Consider the following 20884-nt stretch of genomic DNA (forward strand, 5'->3'; position numbering starts at 1 on the left):
ACATCCATGTTATAAATCATATCTTTTTCATATGTTCCTATGACGGATCAATTATAAAGAGTTTATACCCAAATATTTTTTACTTTGGTGGTTAGCATGTTAGATTCTAAGATTACACTGATGATGATCGGTCAACCGATTGAAAACCAGTTATGTATTTGATGTAGCCCTGTATAGGGATTTTAACTAATATACCTTTTATAAAGGATTTTATGTTTTTGTAATGGTATACAGCCAACTACAGGAAATTTTTCCTCGTGGATTTATTTTATATATCTTTGCTTCGCCTTCCCTGGTATCAAGTTGATCGTATAGGTTTGAATACGCTTCTGCTTTAGCTTTTGCTACTGCTACTTTCGCTTCCTTTTTGGAGACCACATAGTTTTGAAGATCTATGTCCGATCTGGTTTCTTGCCACTTTTTATATAATTTTCCCTTCTTTTTTATTTTTCCTTGTACTTCATTTGACCACCACCAAGTCTCTTTATCCTCAAACTTATTTCCTGACGTTTTCCCAAGTATTTCAATAGCCGTCTCTCTAATAATGTTGGCCATTTTTCTCCAAATTGTGTTAGGGCTTCCTTTCATGTTCCAACATATTTTTTCTACTATTCTTTCCCTGAATAGACCTTCTTTCTCATCTTGTAGCATCCACCACTTGATTTTTTGTGGTCCTCTCCGATATTTTTGTTTAGTTTCGCTTTTTACTTCGATGTCCAGAACAAGCAGCTTATGTTGTTGGCTTACTGTCTCACTATTACCTTGCAGTCCTTGCATTCACGTATGTCTTCTTTCCTTATCATGAAGTAGTCTATTTGGTATTGATATTGTCCACTTTTGTAGGTAATAAGTTGAGTTTCTCTCTTTTTAAAGAATGTGTTAACAGTCGCCATATCCAATGCTGTTGCTAATTCAAGCATGCCATCTCCAGCTTCATTTCTAGTTCCAAAGCCTAATCCCCCATGTATTGTTTCATATCCTGTCTTGGCTTGGCCCACATGTGCATTGAAATCACCTCCTATTATAACTTTCTCCTCTGCGGAATATCACTCAGTACGTCTCCTAATTGGTCATAGAAAGCTCTTCTTTCATTCTCACCCAGACCTGTTTGAGGAGCATACACACACACAACATTCAATACCTCTTTATCAATTACAAATTTCGCTGACATCATTCTACCACTCGTTCTTACAACTTCTACTACATTATCTTTCATTTCACTATCAGCAATTATACCAACTCCATTTCTAGTGTTACTACTCCCTACATACCACAATTTGTATCATTCACCTAGTTCTTTCGCCCTTTGCCCTTTCCACTTAGTCTCTTGAATACAAGCAATTTGAACTATTCTTCGTTTGAGCGCATCCACTAACTCCAGACTCTTACCTGTAAGACTACCAAGATTCCAAGACCCTATCCTAATTTTTCTAACCTGCAATGGTGTCCCCCCTGAGATAGTTCCCCCCCTGAGATCCGAACGGAGGCTCATTTTACTTCCGGAATATTTTACCTCAGGAGATGCCATCATTTCAATATAAGTTTTTATTGCGTTTTAGATGGTCTTTTCATTATTATGGCCTGAAAAGATTTTTTTGGATATTTGATGCCTGAATGCCTTTTCTATCAGCACCATACCCTGCCCTGCACGTTTAGCCAATACATCACCAATGCAATCAAAGTGCAGTATTACCCCACACCCGCCTGCATTTTTCTGTATAGGCCAGGATCCCTACTGTAAGGACTGCCCTATAAGCCAATGTATTGTTGCCCGTATCCCGCCACTAGGAGGCACGTTTTCGGGATACAAAAACACTCAAATATTAGTCAAAAATAGCAACGATCAAAATATTTATAAAACTGAGTGTCAATGTCAAAACAAATGCCAAACCTAATGAATTAATGGCGAGGACATCCAATACTACAATAATATGACGTCACGACCAATGAGGGCGCGTTTTGCGTTTTGGGCTGGCTGCTAAATTTGAATTTTTAATCGACTTTAGGGCCAAACGAAAGACAAAAAAACTTTTTTTTCTTTGATATAATATGTTTTAAATTATGTTTTATTGTGATTTATAGCATTATTTTTTCGAATTTAATTTATTGCACAAAAAATAATAATATGGGCTATTGCTGGTATCCCCCATAACATCAGTTGCAGACAATATTTTCAAAAATTTAAAATATTCTTGATCTTTTATTCAGTTGAAGAATTTTTTCAATTTTAAATTCTATTTTTTTTTTGTTGTTAGTATGTTTAGTGTATTTCTTTATTTGTTTTTTTTACTTTAATTCTACACAGACTGTTACCGATTCTGTAACTGTAATACTGTAACCGATTCTACACAGACTGTTTTTCAAAATGAAAATAAAATATTTTATTTATTATTAGATTCTAAAAGAAACATTTTCTAAGAGGTTGTTGAGAGTTGTCCGACTTCAAATTTCTGTTACGCTTGCACGGACAAAGAATCCCAAACAAACTTCAAGAACTCGAGGACATGATAAGAGAAAACAGTTCCGTCTCCGTGAATGCGTAAAAGCGCGTTCCACCTCCTGATTATTTCAGGATATACTCCGAGAATACAGCTAATAGTAAATACCTTTTCTCTGAGATCAAAATAATGTCAGAATTAGTTGCATCTGAAAACTGTTATAATAGCTAGAAACGTTCCATTTTCTTGCGAAATATATAATAGCAAAATATGCCTTAAAACAAGGCGCGACTTACAAAATAAGCCAAATAGTTTAAAAATTGTAAAAGATGCATGCATTGGCAGAGAAAACCTAAAAATGCATTTATACATTGATGAGTGCACTAAGAACCGGCAAAATAACGTAAAAGACGGAAAACATAATACGTTGTGGAATAAAAAGGGATGAAACTTGTAGAAGTGGGAAACTATCAATAGAAACTTATAAATTTACATTATATTTATAGTTTCCCACCTTTTACATCTCTTTCTATATTTCACAACGTATTATGTTTTCCGTCTTTTCCGTTATTTTGCCGGTTATTAGCGCATTCATCACTGTTTATCTCAGTATACAAATGCATAAAAACCTACGAAGCATAGTGATGAATACCTTATACATTCTTTCTACTTACCTTCTATTGACATAATAATTTTTTTACATTTATTACAATATTTACATGTTTGTTTCATTTTAAAAGTTTTTTTTAGGATATTTAATAACAAATCGTGAAATTTTATCGGCCGACATAGAGGATTTTGAGTATACCCCGAAACCCGAGTATGAAGGAAAATTTACCATATTTAACGAATCAAATGAAATGTGTTTGGTACAGAAATTTTTTGATCACATATTGGAAATCCGTCCGCATATTTTCGTTACCTACAACGGAGACTTCTTCGACTGGCCATTTGTAGAAGCCAGAGCGGCTTCGTATAACTTAGACATGAAACAGGAAATTGGCTTTTCTAGAAACAAAGAAGGCATCTATGTGTGTAGACCAGCAATGCATATGGATTGTTTATGTTGGGTAAAAAGAGATTCGTATCTGCCTGTAGGATCACAAAATTTAAAAGCTGTAGCAAAAGCTAAACTAAGGTATGACAATCTATATTCTTTTTTGTTTACGTAATGCTGTATTGGCCAAAATAAATGGTACGATTATATTAAGTTGGTACCCAAAATTTGTTCTTGCTCATAGCAACTGCTTCTCTGCATAGATACAGAAAAAACTGATGAATGATTCGGATTCATTATTAAAAATAATATGAACAATAATATAAATCCGGAAGTGTTTGCTCACAGTTCCGATAAAAACTAGAGTGTCCTTTCTCCTCGTATCCCACTTCATAGACTCCTAATGTTTTTTTCTGATTTTGTTAGGACCGGATATAAAACATTCCGCTTTGATAATTTTCTTACCACTTGACACACAAACGAACCGCACAAAACTATATACAAAATACTATAATATGATACTTTTTTAAATTCAATAATTAATTAAATAAAGACGAGTAACTCAACTTGGACAGCACACATATCCAACGAACGTGTGTGCTGGAAACCATGCACAAAGAGCGAGAATTGATCATCAACATAAAAATGAGAAAGATTCAATACTTCGGTCATATAATGAGAGGATCTAAATATCGCTTACTCCGGTTGAGCATTCAGGGCAAAATTGAAGAAAAGCGCTGGGTTGGAAGAAAACAATTGTCCTGGTTGTGTAACATTAGACAGTGGACAGGTCGAGCGGTAGAGGAATTGTTTCTTATAGCTACCGACCGAGCTTGTTAATACGACAATAGCCAACTCTTGAAAACAAGCACGGCACACAAAGAAGAAGAACTCAACTTGATTGATGGAAAATCTGGGAGACAAAACAACAAACCAGACAAAAGCAGAGGGAATGATTAAAATAAAAAATACAAAAAACAGTTAAGGTGGTGCTATCACGGGACAGGCTAGGACGAGAAAAGGCGCCACTGTGAGTCATTTGAATCTTTCGGACAACTTTGAGATCAATAAAGGACTTCGACACGTCCTTCATTGTCCACAGTAACTTTTGCTTGATGTAATATACATACATCAATGTAACATGTTCGAGACGATCTTGTCTCTAGAAGACGGGGAGAAAAACAAACGAAACGAGGTATATTGAAATAGGGATCATATAAATATATATGAAAATAAGAATTATGACTTATGGGGGAAATTTGGGGGCTAAGCGAAATAAGGATTATAATTTTGAAATGATGATAGATGAGATGTTGTGCCATTTCTTTTGGCTAATACCATATATACAATTACTAGAATATAGTCAAAATTTTGTGTAAATACTCTATTTTAAATATCAATTTAAAAAAAATTTAAAAAGATTGATATTTAAAAAAATATATCAATCTACTGTTTGCATATTTAACATAATTAAACGCGTATTTTTAGATATGATCCTGTTGAGTTAGATCCTGAAGAAATGTGTCCACTGGCTGCTTCTCAACCTCAAGTATTATCAAATTATTCGGTATCAGATGCTGTAGCTACTTACTATTTATACATGCAGTATGTTCATCCCTTTATTTTTGCTCTATGTACAATTATTCCTTGTGAACCAGATGAGGTTTTAAGAAAAGGATCAGGTTAGTACTTGATATTTTCACTTCACATTAAGCCGGACTCAAACGACTCGTTTACTTGGCGAATAATCGTCACTTGCGTATACTTGCCATGTCGTCTGAGTGGGTTACTCGTACAATTATTTGTCACTCGTTGCCACTCGTTCGTCTTCCAACTGTTGTCGGTAAAAATGACCCGAGTCAAAGGGATCACGATTATTCGCACACTTGCGAAGTACATACTTGTCTATACTTGCAGAGGCGGTCAAACGAAATGTATAAATAATTGGCATTTACTGCGACTATTCATTTAGACCAGTGCATTTAGCACTAAAAACACTGGAATAAATCGATTTTTAAATACACCACCTAGAGACTTGCTAGTTTTGTATTGTGTTCAGGATGGTGTCAGGGAAAAAGTCTACAATAGAAAAATGGGTGGAAATTCCTAATTAATAATTGCGTTTTAAAGTTCTTAACATGCATTAAAAAGTGCATAAACATGTCAAAATAAGCATATTAAAGGCCAAGTTTTGTTACTCGCGGGGTTTTTGAGGTCGCTGAACATGACTACGCTATCAGAACCTACCCCCGGAGCACCTGCTTGTGCCCAAGGTCACTGCTAGGGCACGTCATCTGGAGGTTCGAGGGCTAACGTTCCTAAATTGATGAAATCAGTTTACTTGGAGGTTTGTGGAGTCGCTGAATACGAATATGCCATCAGAACCGACCCCCGTAGCCCCTATTGCCCAGTGTCACTGCTGTAGCACGTCATCTTCTGGAGTTTCGATGGATTTTTGTACTAAGTTAACGCAAACGGATTATACGGGGGTTTGGGTGCTGCTGAATACGAATACTCCATCAGAACCGACCCCCGGAGCACCTTGTGCCCATGGTCACTTCTAAGGCACGTCATCTTCTGGGGTTTTTAAGGTTTTCGGCACTGAATGCATGCAAATAGATTAAGTAGGCGATTTTTTGGGGTCGCTGAATACGAATACGCCATCAGAACCGACCCCCCGACCACCTGGTACACAATGCTAAGGTATGTTATTTTCAGGAGTTTGGAGGGTTTTTGGGCATCAGGTGCAACGGGTGGTCGGTTTTGATGGCGTATTTTTGTTCAGCTATCCCAAAAACTCCCGAGTAATCTGTTTGCATAAATTTAGTGCCGAAAACCCTCTAAACTCTATATTCTAGATGACGTGCCTTAGCAGTGAACCTGGACACCAGGTGCCCCGATGGTCAGTTCTGATGGCGTATTCGTCCTCAGCGACTCAAAAACCCTCGAGTAACAAAATCTGGCCCTAATACACTTATTTTGACATGTTTATGCACTTTTGGATGCATATAATGCACTTTAAAATGCAACTTTGCATTTCCAGCCATTTTTCTATTGTTGACTTTTTTACTGGTGTCATCCTGAACACAATGAAAAAAGTTGTAACTTTCTACGTGATGTATTTAAATATCGATTTATTTTTTCCTAAATGTCCTGGTCTATTTATTAGTAATCACACCACTGATTCATTTGTCAAGGTCGTTAAGCCAAATGTTTACGCTCGCGTACTTGTAAATTGTACCAGTCGTGTGAGTGCCCTGTTTAGTATTGCAATCGCAAACTCGTATACTTTCCAAGTAGGCGAATAATTCTGTACTTTCGAAGTACACGAGTCGTTTGAGGCCGGCTTTAGATATGTTTGTTGACAAAATATCATTACACTGGTCAACATGAATTTTGAGTCTGAGTTCTGTACCTCTGATTTTGATTACTTATGCCTAACTAAAGATAGAGAAAATATTTTTATTTAATAAAGTTTAATTAAGTTTAATAATTATTACAGCTCATGATAGACAAGAGTTTGCAATTGTAGTAGCCAACCTCCATTGAGGAGAGGGCATTTTAAGACGGAAGATGCTTCTTGAGTAGTGGTATATATGTAATTGTGAGCCAGTTTTGAGGTAGTGTCCCAGTTTCATATACAGTAGAACCCCGATTATCCTTGTGCGGATTATCCGGGCTGCGGATTATCCGTGCTATGACTTTCTATTACTCTAATTGATTTTTGAGGTTTTATCAAAGTAGCGTCACCGTAAATCACTCGACTTAAACCCTATACGCCGAGAAGGAGACTCATAATGAAATATTTATTTTTTTCTGTCATCTTTTTATGGTAGGTTACATATGCATGTATATACGTAAAAATATGTATTATATATGAGAAATAAATGTTTGGATTATCCGTGCATTTCAATTATCCGTGCCAATGTCCGGTCCCGAGGAGCACGGATAATCGGGGTTCTACTGTACAGGCTTAAAGAAGCGTGTCAAATATTTGGTTACGGATATATCAAAAGTGTTTAGATTTTTATTTTTATTTAATTATTTAAATTTATCAGGTTTCGCTTAGCTTTTGATAGATGTCGCTATAGCGTTCATTTGCAAATTATTTAATATTAATTTGCTTACATAGACACTTGGATTTGGTTTCGAAGGCTGTTCTGATGAGATCAAGAGATCGAAACATACGTAAACAGACGGTGGTGGTCTCTGAAACGAAATTAAATCTTAACTGTGTTTATTTACCTTCGTTGTTACTCACGAATTGAGTACTAGTAATCAAAATTCGTTTGATCTTTACCTAGATAAATTGATGTATTGTGAAATGCATATTCTAGATTTCCCACGTCTATTCATTTATCGCCCTTTTTCGTTGCAAATTATAGCAGGATGGGGTACAGGTGAAAGTCGAAATTGGTTTCCGACTTAAGAAATCTTTAAGATTTTTATTTTTATTTAATCATTTAAATCTAATAGGTTTCGCGTAGCTATTGATAGATGTCGCTATAGATTCCATTTGAAAATTATTTCATATTAATTTGCATACATAGAAAGTTCGATTTGGTTTCGATTCATAGCACACCACGGGCTGAGGAGATCAAGAGCTGTGATGGTGGTCTCTGAAACGATATTAAATCTTAACTAGGTTTGTGTATTTACCTTCGTTCTTACTCACGAATTGAGTACTAGAAATCAAAATTCGTTTGATCTTAACCTAGATAAATTGAAGTGTTGTGAAATGTGAAATTTTAAATTCCCCACGTCTATTCATTTATCGCCCGGCTTTCCGACTTAGAAATCTTTTGGATTTTTATTTTTATTTAATTATTTTAATATATATATGTACTATGTTTCGCCTAGCTTTTCAAAAGTTTTTAATTTGTTAACGTTCATTACATCGTTCAAAACAACAACAAAAATTATACACTTATAAAAATATAATGTACAAAGATTTATATCGGTAAATTCGTTAGAAACTATGGTCTAAAGAAGGAAGATATGTATCGAATTAGTTATTAATTTAAAAGATTTCATTTATTATTAATGTAAAATTTATAAATCAGATGTTCTTAGATTTTACATTTAAAAGCAATTTTAGCCCCATTGCTAATTAACTATAAAATAAAGACTGATTTATCTTACGACGGGGCGTGGACGACACGGCTGTCTTACGGGGGTACGTTGAAGAATCGTCTGATATGAAAAGCATTGCCTAGTGTATCGTACAACGGGACGGGGCGACAACGGGGACGTGCGCAGTCTATTGCTCTACGCCCCGTGCCGTCCACGTCCCACAGTGGTTCCAAATGCTGAAAACGTGGTCATGAGACAAAAAAAAGTCCCTATCTAGGGATTTTCATGTTTACAGTTGTTTTCTCATACTATCGTAGAGTGGTAATACGCAGGTATAAGGATTAGACTGGATGTATTCTGGTTCATAGCTCAGGAACAAGTGAGCCATGTCCGAGGTTATTTTGGCCGGCAGAGAAAGTGAAAAAGAACACGTATATTGAAAACGCCGTAAAACGTTTTGTAGTTTATCAATTTTATCGCTGTAAAGCAGATTCTTCTTTTTTAAGCATATAGTAATGTATCATGTAAATTATCTTAAGATTTAGTAATAATAAATGCCTTAAATTTGTTAATGCATAAATAGTGAAAATATACTGGAAATAATCAAAATTTAGTAAAGATACATTCAAAAAGTACAAAATTCTGCATAATTCTGCAACTAATGTTTATTAATCTTAAAATATATAGTAAGAAGATACATACAGTAGGAAAAATGAAAGAATACCCATGAACGAACATATAAAATACGCTGTATTTTCCTGTCAGCGTGTCACAAAAAAAATTGGCGCAAGTACATGTAATAATTATTGTTACATGTACTTGCACTGGACAATTTTCTTTGTGACACGGTGCCAGGAAAATACAGCGTGTTTTATATGTTCGTTCATGGGTATTCTTTCATTTTTCCGACTGTAATCAGTTTGGTTTAACTGCCTATGCAATGCTGGCAGTTGTTTGAATACAAACATTGGGAAATGACGCATATTACATGATTCTGGCGATTGTTGAGTATGTATGGGCGGTTGTAAAGTAATAGGTTCTGAATATTGCACTTCATAAAGAAAATGTATTGAAAGTCAACCATTTTAAAAGTCCCTTGTAATATAAATTTTTAAACAAATATGCGGTTAAAATAAAATTTTCGAATTTCTTTCGGCCATATTGGATCCGCCATTTTGTTTAAAAAAATGTTAGATCTGTAATCAGAGACCTTAAACTACCAAATCTGACAAAAAATTTGTGTTTTGATTGATATTTTTAATTTCTTTCCGCCATTTTGTTTTTTAGAAAAAATAATGGCAGATTCGTAACCAGCGATGCCAAAAACCCTTGAGAACGAAAGTAATTCCGAATTAGACTCTCCAACTTTAGACTCTCCAACATTAGACTCTCTTCCAACTCTCGTTGGAACTTTACCGCGCTGAGCAGATGGGACGTGAATTGTAAATTGTAGAATTCCCTCATCTTCCTTAGTCTCAGCATCCGTATGGCTTGCAAATTGTAGAAGCCTCGGAGGTGTAACCAGAGAAGGTTCCCATTGTTTTCATTCTGGTGGGATGTAGAATAGCATTATGTTGTTTTATATGCCATTAGAGTGAAAACTTAGTCTTTTTGCTAGCAGTTGCCGCTAGGGCATCTATGCTATTTTCGTTCGTTGCAATCCGGGACTGCACGCTGGGGTTTGTTTTGGTTGGATCAGAGAGAGCAGCATATGTGCCTCCTGATGAGAGACTAATAAGTTTCGAAACCGGTACGGGTGCTTGCTGCACTCTCTGATTGGACTAGAATATGGTTCGGCTGTATTTTCGTTTTGCAACGAAATTGAAAATGGTTATTCATTTTAATTCCGAATTGTATAAACAATATACGCTTTTAAAGGTTCATGACCACGTTTTCGGCATTTGGAACCACAGTGCATCCCGTTCCCGTTGTAAGATAAATCAGCCTTAAAGCTGTAGAGATAGCAATATCAGTAAATTAAAAATTTGGCACGGCCACTTTTTCCGACTTCTAATTGACGATATATTTTTTATTAGGTACGTTATGTGAATCTCTTCTGATGGTTGAAGCATTCCACGCCAATATAATTTTTCCCAATAAACAAGAATCAGAATTAAACAAACTGACGCAGGACGGTCATGTGCTCCAACAAGAAACTTACGTAGGTGGACATGTCGAAGCGTTAGAATCAGGTGTTTTTCGTGCGGATATCCCATGCCGGTTTAGGATTGTTCCAGATGCAATAGATAGTCTTGTAAGTAAAATATATAAGACTTTAGAACATGCTATTGTCATAGAAGAAGGTGTTCCAATGGAGTGTGTTACAAATTTAGAAGAAGTTGCGGATGATATTAAAGCCAAACTATTAGCTCTTAAAGTAAGTCTAATGTCAACAATAGAACATATTTATAAGTTGTATGTGTAGTGAATACAGAGGTCTAATCGGTCATTTATATTGGCAAATAAAAGAAGTCAGCTAATTCATTTCTATGATTGATTACGTTTCGCTTTATACTTTTTTAAATCATCGTCAGTTCGACTAAAACGAAGTAGGTTTACAGTATGCAAAAATCGTCAGTTCGACTAAAACAAATAATGGTGAAGTTTACAATCCAAAAACCAAGAATGGTGGATTAATACTTACGAATAATTTTGTTAGTTTTTTTAGTTGTTATATAAACTGCTAAGTTAGTTAACATTACAACAAACGATCTAACGAAAAACTAAAACCGAGCGCTGCTGTGCATTACCATTGTCTAGTTATTTAAGTTCAACGGAAGGCTCCATTGAACTATGTTGTTTATAAAATCAATGGGAAAATCCCAATAGTTGGCTGTATACCATAGTTTAAAAAAACTTACACAGAAGTAAAAACTTCAAGTTGTATACTGGTATAAAAATTGTTTATTAAAACTTCATAAAATGTCGTGCAAAACGTTTTCGTTCTAATTCAGAACATCTTCAGTGCCTAGAATGAAGTATTTCCACGTTAGATTAAGGCAAAAGGTTAAAATTGTGACTGTTAATAAGAAAAACAAGTGGAGAATACTTACATTCTACTAAGTAATTGAAACTAGCACACCATTTAAAGTGGTAACTTCATGATACATGGTTTACGTTTTAAATTTTGTAAAAATCTGATGACTACCAGTCGATGTTACAAGATTAAATTAAGAACATGCTTAAAGGGCACCATGCTTCCCTTCTCGAAAAAAACAGGTACTTGCCCGTTCAATGGGCACAGACCAACTAATAAAATAGGAAATGGGCTTTCAATATGACAAAGAGTGACATGGCAAGACAAGGTAAAGTCAATTTTTGGTTAAGAACTTCAAAAAGTGTAATTTTAATTTTGGATTTAATTAAAATGTAATGGTTGTTAAAACTGTTTGAAAATGTAATTAAAATTGTTTAAAAAAATTTTTTAGATTCTAAATTAAAAAAAAAAAATTTAAACAATTTTAATTACATTTTCAAACAGTTTTTAACAACCATTACATTTTAATTAAATCCAAAATTAAAATTACACTTTTTGAAGTTCTTAACAAGAAGGAGAGGGATATACAAGGACAAATAAGAATAAAGGCAAAAGAAGAAGGAAGCAAGGGGAAGAAAGTCAAAGTAAGGTTTCAAAAAATGATAATAGATAACGAAGAATGGATATGGGACAATGATGCGGATAAACTAATACCTGAGATAAGCAACAAATACCCAGTAACAATCCATCCAAAAAACTGATAAGCGAATTGGACGGAGAGACTTTGATGACGACCAGGAAAGGACATGGAACATCCAGTAATATGAAAGAGCAAACAACGAGGAAATCTAATAACAAGGAAGAAAGGAAAAATGAAAACAAATGTCAAACGAGAATAGGTACATGGAATATAACCTCGATAACAGGAAAGGAACGTGAATTAACAGAGGAAATGGAAAGATTTGAGCTGCAGTTGATAGGAGTAAGCGAGACGAAAAAAGTAGGAAATGGAATTGTCGATATTGGAGGGCAGCACACATACTATACTATTCCGGAGTTCAGATAGGACAAAGGGCAAAAGAAGGCGTGGGAATAGTTGTAACGAAAGAAATGAATAGAAGAATAACCACAGTTCGAATTCATCAGTCTAATAGTGCGGACATAAATTCGTGTGCTGGTATTTTTACTTTTTGCTGAGATAAGTATATTACCTGCTAATTATATTTTAATTGAAATACCTAGTATTTCAACTATTGTTTCCTATTTATATTTAAGAGTTTGGTTTTGATTTTACGATTTATATATTTTATTTACAAATATTATTTAAAAACATTTCTAATATTTTATAAACCATGGGGGAAAATACGGGCGGGAAACCGCCCGATTTAAATTTAAATAATTGTCCGAACAATACTGAAAAAGAAAATATTGATTCTAGTTATAATAATATTATTGATTTAGAAAATCGTTATAGACCAGGCGATAAAGGTCCTTATTTTGTTTTCGTGGAAAGTAAAGAAAAACATATTGGAAGGCTTTTCCCAATTAAAATTGGTCACTATATACTCCCGGAGGAGAAATTAAGTAAACAAGTGGAGGATATAAAATCGGTAGGAATAAACCGCGTAAAAGTCATATTTAAAACTATGGAATCCGCTAATTCGCTAGTAAATCATTATGTTATAAATCAAAATAACTTAGTAGCATATATCCCTAAATTTTACACCCATAAAAAAGGCATCGTCAGAATGGTTGATACGACTTTCTCCGAGGAGTATCTACTAAAAGCCATCATTTCCAATAAACAAATTGTAAGCGTTCAAAGAATGAAAAGAAAAATTATAGACTCAGACGGAAATTCCAGTTTAGTTAACAGACAAATGATTATAGTACAATTTCTGGGCAATGAAATCCCACAAAACATACAAATTAATCTTTGTAACTTTCAAGTAGAACCTTATGTACAACCGGTTGTCCAATGCTTTAAATGTTTGCGTTATGGCCATTCGGCCAGACAGTGCAAATCTAAAGAAAGCAGATGCAAAAAATGCACAGGTTTGGATCATCTGGAAGATGAGTGTCAATCAGAAAATGTTTGTATTTACTGTAAAAACAATGAACACACTTCAATCTCCCGTAAATGCCCTATTTTCACAAAACAAAAACAAATTAAACATATTATGGCTCAGGAAAACATTTCCTTTAAAGAAGCTGAAAATATGTATGTAAATCCTTCCTATGCCAAAATTATTACGAATAACAGGTTCTCGGTGTTAAATAATATTAACAACTTTCCACCATTGCCTGAAGTAAGGCAAACATCTTCTCAGAGTTCTTCAGCCGTATTAAGGAAACCCTTTATCAAAACAAATATTCCTACTTCCAAAAAACGAAAACCTTCCCCACTATCTCCCACTACAGAAATGTCACCAATAAAAAAAACCCCCCAATTAAAATCAAATGCTAATACTGTTCTTCCTAATCCTTATAGGGACGAATATATGAACTATAAAGAAAAGTCAGTACTTATACTATCTACATTCGTTAAACAACTTCAAAAAAGTTTTCCGACTAGCCCAGTTTCTTTTGCAGAATCAGATATAAGAGAATTTGTTAATAATATGTTTGATACCGACAATCACACAGATGGAATGGACATTAATATTAGTGGATCTGAATCCGAATATTATTAACCTTCCCGATTCCTGACCATAATATTAAAAAAGACAAACTATATATTTTGCAGTGGAACTGCAGATCTTTAAAATCAAATAAAGCAAGTTTAATTAATTTTGTTAACAGTACAACTATTGACATCATTGTTATATCAGAACTATGGCTTAAGCCTGACGAAAACTTTTTTTTGAAAGGGTTCAATTTAGTTAAAAAATGTAGAGTTGATGGTTATGGTGGCGTTGGTATTTTTGTAGCGCAAGGGCTCGGTTTTAAAGAGGTTAATATCATCCAGCCGTTAAACATAGATTTAGAAGTGTGCGCAATTACTTTACCTTCTATAAACTTATCAATAGTGTCTATTTACCGACCACCTGACGTGATTGTCAATTTTACCGACTGGCTACAATTATTTCAGCAGTTCAAGTCCCATACTTTTTTTTGCGGAGACTTTAATGCGCACCATGATAGGTGGGGACCTATACCTGATGATCGACATGGTAAAATTTTAGTAGATGCAATAGATCATCTAGACCTTGTTGTATTAAACGATGGTACTCCCACTAGAATTAACTCTAGTGGAAATCATTCAGCTGTTGACATAACATTAACCTCTCATTTTTTAGTTGATAAATTAACTTGGACGGTTTTAGATGACACTATGGGATCGGACCACTACCCAATAGCTATCGACATCCAAATTAAGCCTTCAAATTTTTCAATAAACCCATCCACTAAGTGGAATGACACATGCGCAGACTGGGAATTATTCCAAACACTCTTGGAAAAAGATGTTACTCAGTTACTTACTGAAAATAACACAAGTAATGCATCAACATTTTTCGAAATGATTTCCAATGCAGCGACTCGGTCTATGCCTGTTAAAAAATCTTTTACTCCCATTTCCCCAAGACCAATTTGGTGGGATCAGGAATGTAGTAAGATGGTAGAAAAACGGAAAACGGCCTTAAAAAATTATAGAATTCTGTCCAATCATAATAATTATTTAGTTTATAAAAACGTAGCTGCCCAAGCTAAACGTTTATTTAAAAACAAACAACGTTGTAGCTGGATTAACTTCCTAAATAAACTTAATAAAAATACACCACTAACTGAAATTTGGAAGTTCGTTAAAGCTGTAAATAATAAAAATTTTCATTGTCCCAAAAAACCTCTTTCAAAAAAATTAATAGAGGAAATACTAAACAAAATAGGTCCTCCTTCTGCTTCTAATTTTGTGGTTAAATCAGTTAACAAATTCCCATTTAATCATGAAGATGAATTGTCTACTTCTTTCACAATGGACGAATTGGATTTAGCGATCAAAAATAGTCGGAACACAGCTCCCGGGTTAGATGGCTTTACTTATAAAATAATTTATAACTTACCATATTCTGCTAAAAATTTTCTTTTGCAATTATTTAATGACTGGTGGAGGAAACAAAAATATTATGACTGCTTTAAAAATATTATAATTTGTCTGTTACTTAAACCTTATAAAGATCCAGAAATTCCATCATCATACCGCCCAATCTCGTTAATATCATGCGTGACCAAAACATTCGAAAGATTAATTAAGTTTAGATTAGAACATTTTGTGGAATATAGATCCCTTTTACCAAGCATTCAATATGGTTTTCGCAGAGGACGGGGAACAATAGATGCGGTGAGTCACTTAGTTTCAGATATACAAATAAGTTTTTCCAGAAACCTATATACATTATGTTTATTCATAGATCTAACAGGGGCCTATGATGTAGTTGACCTAAATATTTTATCAAAAAAGATGGAAAAAATTGGAATTAATAAAACTGTATGTACCAATATCTTAAGTATCTTTCATAATAGAAAAATATTTTTACGTGATCATAATAACGTATTACATGGTCCACACACAGTATGTAACGGTTTACCTCAGGGGTCTGTATTGAGCCCTATTTTATTTAATATATACACTGCAGATCTGCATACGTTAGTAGGTGATAAATTCAACATGATACAATACGCGGATGATTTATGTTTTTACTTCAGCCATGGTTCATATGAGAAATGTTTAGATGACTTAAATGAATGTATGCATTTGATAACAGGTTGGTTTAATGACATGGGATTCAGTGTTTCTCAGGATAAGACTGCCTTGGTATGTTTTACTCGTCACCGAGTTAGAACTGCTAGAGCTGCTTGTCTAGACGAGTTCACGATTCCATTCGTCGACGAATATAAGTACCTAGGTATAGTACTAGATAAAAAACTGCTTTGGACTAACCACATAAAATATATTAAAAAAAGATCCGAACACGGCATAAATCTACTAAAAGTGGTTTCCAAAAAAAAATGGGGAGCAGATGTTACTGTATCGTATACATTCTACAAAGCATATATTCGTTCCATATTGGACTATGGTTGTACATTATACGGGGCGTCATCCAAAACGAATCTAATCACTATTGATCGTATACAATATAAGGCTTTAAAAATTTGTATGGGTCTAATGATGTCATCGCCTAACCAAGCAGTCCTTGCAGAAATACAAGAACCCCCATTAAATATACGTAGACAGTACTTAGCTGAAAAACAAATAATTAAATACAGAACATTTAATACGAGTATGATCCGAAAAATAGCTTTTATTAACACTTGTAATCTTACAACACCTTATTGGAGGATAAAAAATTCCCCTCCCTTGGCAGATGGCTTTGTTAATACCAACCATTATGAAATTTTTATATTAAATAGTCCCAAATATCCAATATTTCAATATAGTTATCAAAGTATCATATTTCGGCCAACAATTATATACCCTGAATATTCAGAAATCCCTAATTTAAATAACCTAATACTCACCACCACATTGAATGCTTTTGGAAAGGATGTAACTAAAATATTTACAGATGGGTCCAAAAGTGAGGTTGGAATAGGTGCAGCATTTTTTGTTTCACACATCAATCATGTCGAAAAATTTAAACTAGCGGATATATTCTCTATTTACAGCGCCGAGTCCTTGGCGATTAAAAAAAGCCTATTATGGTGCACGCTAAATCCAGTTCAAACTGTTTGTATTATGTCAAGATTCTAAGTCCGTTTTGCAAGCTATTGAAGGACCTCCAATAAATATATATAATCAAGAATTAATTTGTGAAATAAAAAACTTATTGTACCAATTAAATCAGCAAAATAAAAAAATAATTCTCATATGGGTAAAAGGTCACAGCGGTATTATCGGTAACGAAAGGGTTGATATGAAACTAATGGAAATAATAGAGAGTCCTCAATATACAAGAATAGCAATTCATAAGATGAAAAATATGGAAATGAGGAAGTTATACCAAAGAGAGACAGATAAAATACTGGAACAGTATGAAAACAATGAGGAAATATGGAATATGGAAGAGAGATGGAAAAAATTGAGAGACGCGTTATGGAACACTGCAAAACAAGTATGTGGAATAAGAAAGAATGGTAAGAATAATAAAAGAACTGGATGGTGGAATAAGGAAATAAAGCAAGCTGTAAAAAGGAAGAAAGAAATGTGGAAGCGATACATAAACACAAATGAAGAGCAAGACAGAGACGAATACAGAAGACAGAGAAATATAGTGAAAGAACTAGTAAAAGATGCGAAGAAGAAGAGCTGGAAGGAATTCGGTGAAGAATTGAACGAAGGTTTTGGGAATAACAATAAACAGTTTTGGAATAAAATAAGAAGCATGAAAGGAACAAAAAGGAAACAAATAAGAGGAATTGGAAATGAGCGAAATGAATTGAAAACAAACATGCAAGACATACTAACCATATGGAATAAGCACTATAAAGAAAAATTCGAGGCAAGTAACCAACAAGATGAGGAGAGAGGACAGCAGGCAAGAGAAGTGGATAGAGACAATCGAGTAGACGAAATTCATATCAAAGATATTGAAGAAGGATTGGCAAGAATAAAGATTGGAAAAGCGGGAGGTGTCGATGGCATAGATCCGGAGATGATGAAGTACGTGGGAGAACGAGGCAAGCTTTGGCTGCTGGAAATAATGAGGGAAGCATGGAGAACAGAAAAGATACCGAAAGACTGGGAAGAAAATTGATTGATACCAATACACAAGAAAGGAGATGAAGCGGAATGTGATAACTATAGGGCTATATGCTTATCATCAGTGGCATATAAAGTCTACACCGGGATAATAGAAAGGAAGCTCAGGAAAGAACTGGAAGGAAAACTAGAAGAAGAACAAGCGGCTTTTAGGAAGGAAAGAGGAACAACAGATAATATGTACATACTGAGAAATATAATTGAAAGGAAAAACGAAATAGGAGAAGACATATATTACGTTTATAGATATTAAAGCTGCTTTTGATTCTATAAATAGAGAAGTAATATGGTCAGTAATGGAAGATCTGCAAATCCCGCAAAAGATAGTAAGCGTGGTAAAAAGTACGTATAGAAATGTACTTGCTAAAGTACAAATAAATGGAAACAGATCGCCAATAATAAACCTAAGGAGAGGAATAAAACAAGGGGACAGTCTCAGCCCAGTTTTGTTTATATTAGTAATGGTTAGAGTAATGAAGAGCGCTAAAAGAAGGTCAAGGCAATTATAGTCAATAATAGGGTACAGGAATTTAGTACCAGTGAGAATGGAGGGATTACTATATGCAGATGACTTAGTAATAATAGCAGACAATAAAGAGAAAATGCAAAAATTAATCAATATATGGGTGGAGGAAATAGAAAATTTGAAAATGGAGGTAAATGTAAAGAAAACGAAGACCATGATAGTAACCCAAAAGAAAAGGGAAGAAATAAACCAAACGATATTTAGGTGCAAAAACGAAATAATAGAAACAGTCTCGACGTTTGAATACCTTGGAGTAATAATATCAGAGGATGGAAAGATAGATCAAGAAATCTCGTACAGAGCGAAAAAAGCAAATAAGATCTACTATGCACTAAATAAAACAATATTTGGAAAGGAAGAAATAGATAAAGAAATACAACTGAAGGTATACAACGCAATCTCTGTGCCAACTTTAATATATGCAAGTGAGACATGGGTAAACAATGCAAAAATAGACAGTACAATAAACGCAGCGGAGATGAAGCAGCTAATAAAAATAGCAGGAAAAACGAAATTGGACAGAATAAGAAATGAAGATATTAGACAAAAACTGAAACAGGAATCGATAATAACCAAGATACAAAAAAGAAAATTAAAATGGTATGGACACATTAACAGAATGGACCAGGGAAGACTACCAAAGCAGATGATGGAATCGAAGAGATATGGTAAAAGAAGGAAAGGGAGGCCAAGGAAGAGATGGATCGATCAGATTATAGAAATTGGACAGGAAAAAGGAAAAACACATCAACAAATGAAAGAGTTAGCAAAGGACCGCAAGAAATGGAAGAGATGGATAGAAGATGAATAAAACCTCCAACGTCCCTAAGGGGCATAAGGAGTTTCGAGAAAGAAGAGAAGTTCTTAACCAAAAATTGACTTTACCTTGTCTTGTCATGTCACTCTTTGTCATATTCAAAGTCCATTTCCTATTTATTAGTTGGTCTGTGCCCATTGAACTGGCAAGTACCTAGTTTTTTCGAGCAGGGAAGCATGGTGCCCTTTAAGCATGTCCTTAATTTAATCTTGTAACATCGACTGGTAGTCATCATATTTTTACAAAATTTAAAATGTAAACCATGTATCATGAAGTTACCACTTTAAATGGTGTGCTAGTTTCAATTACTTAGCAGAATGTAAGTATTCTCCACTTGTTTTTCTTATTAACAGTCACAATTTTAACCTTTTGCCTTAATGTAACGTGGAAATACTTCATTCTAGGCACTGAAGATGTTCTGAATTAGAACGAAAACGTTTTGCACGACATTTTATGAAGTTTTAATAAACAATTTTTATACCAGTATACAACTTGAAGTTTTTACTTCTGTATAAGTTTTTTTTATGTTGTTTATGTTGAATGTTGTATATTGAACTGTACAATATGGGTAGGTAATAGTTGTTATCTCTTGATGTTAGCCAGCTTGGCTATCTGAATGTAACTTAAATGTTAAATTTTAACATTTATTCACGAGTAAGTTTCTCCACGAATTTTGATATCACTGAAAACCTGCTAGGAGTTCTTAACGCTATAAGTTGTGTTGAATTAAGTGTTTTGGGAAGAGAAATAATGCTGGAAATTCCCCAGTTAATTGGAAAATACCTTTTATTAATAATACAGAACTTAAAAATGTTCGTCAAGTACAGTGCATCGGGACATCATAATTTTTGCTCGGGTTCATTCAATCAGTTTCTGTATACTTTGATTTAATGTTATTAATTACTTCTAGTGTAGGAAACAAAGGCTGAACCTTGCAAAATGAACACAAGTCCGGTTTTATTTTTTTCCGGTATATCAAGGGGTGCTTATTATAAGACTAACTTTTTCTGAAAAAATTTCGCCCCGGAACCCCCCTTTTCACCCCTTTAAAGTGGGTAATTTGTGGTTTTTGCGGAACGTAGCCCTTCCTGTGCCTTTTACAAAAAATTTCTTTTATAGAAATATGAAGAGGACTATATTTTCTACGATTTATTTCCCGACAGCATATGTCTATCATCCACCGTTTAGCGGGGGTGGCGCTCCAAAGTTGACAAGTTTTGAAAATAGATGTTTTTAAAAAAATATATTTTTCCCTAATTGTAACGGAAATTAAGAAGTAATCCTGCGGCAATTATTAAC

At 34.4% G+C, this 20884-nt stretch overlaps 1 protein-coding gene across 1 annotated transcript in view; it reads left to right on the forward strand.

Annotated features, from left to right (window-relative positions):
- The window catches only part of LOC126884313 (DNA polymerase epsilon catalytic subunit 1), a 263412-nt gene that overhangs the window by 27508 nt on the left and 215020 nt on the right, over positions 1-20884 (forward strand). The window contains exons 6-8 of the mRNA XM_050650251.1: positions 3189-3576; positions 4924-5117; positions 10545-10885. Of these exons, the coding sequence (XP_050506208.1) occupies positions 3189-3576; positions 4924-5117; positions 10545-10885 (923 nt within the window). The remainder of the gene's footprint in view (positions 1-3188; positions 3577-4923; positions 5118-10544; positions 10886-20884) is intronic.

Source organism: Diabrotica virgifera, chromosome 5 (genome assembly GCF_917563875.1).
Source record: "Diabrotica virgifera virgifera chromosome 5, PGI_DIABVI_V3a".
Lineage (NCBI taxonomy): Eukaryota > Metazoa > Arthropoda > Insecta > Coleoptera > Chrysomelidae > Diabrotica > Diabrotica virgifera.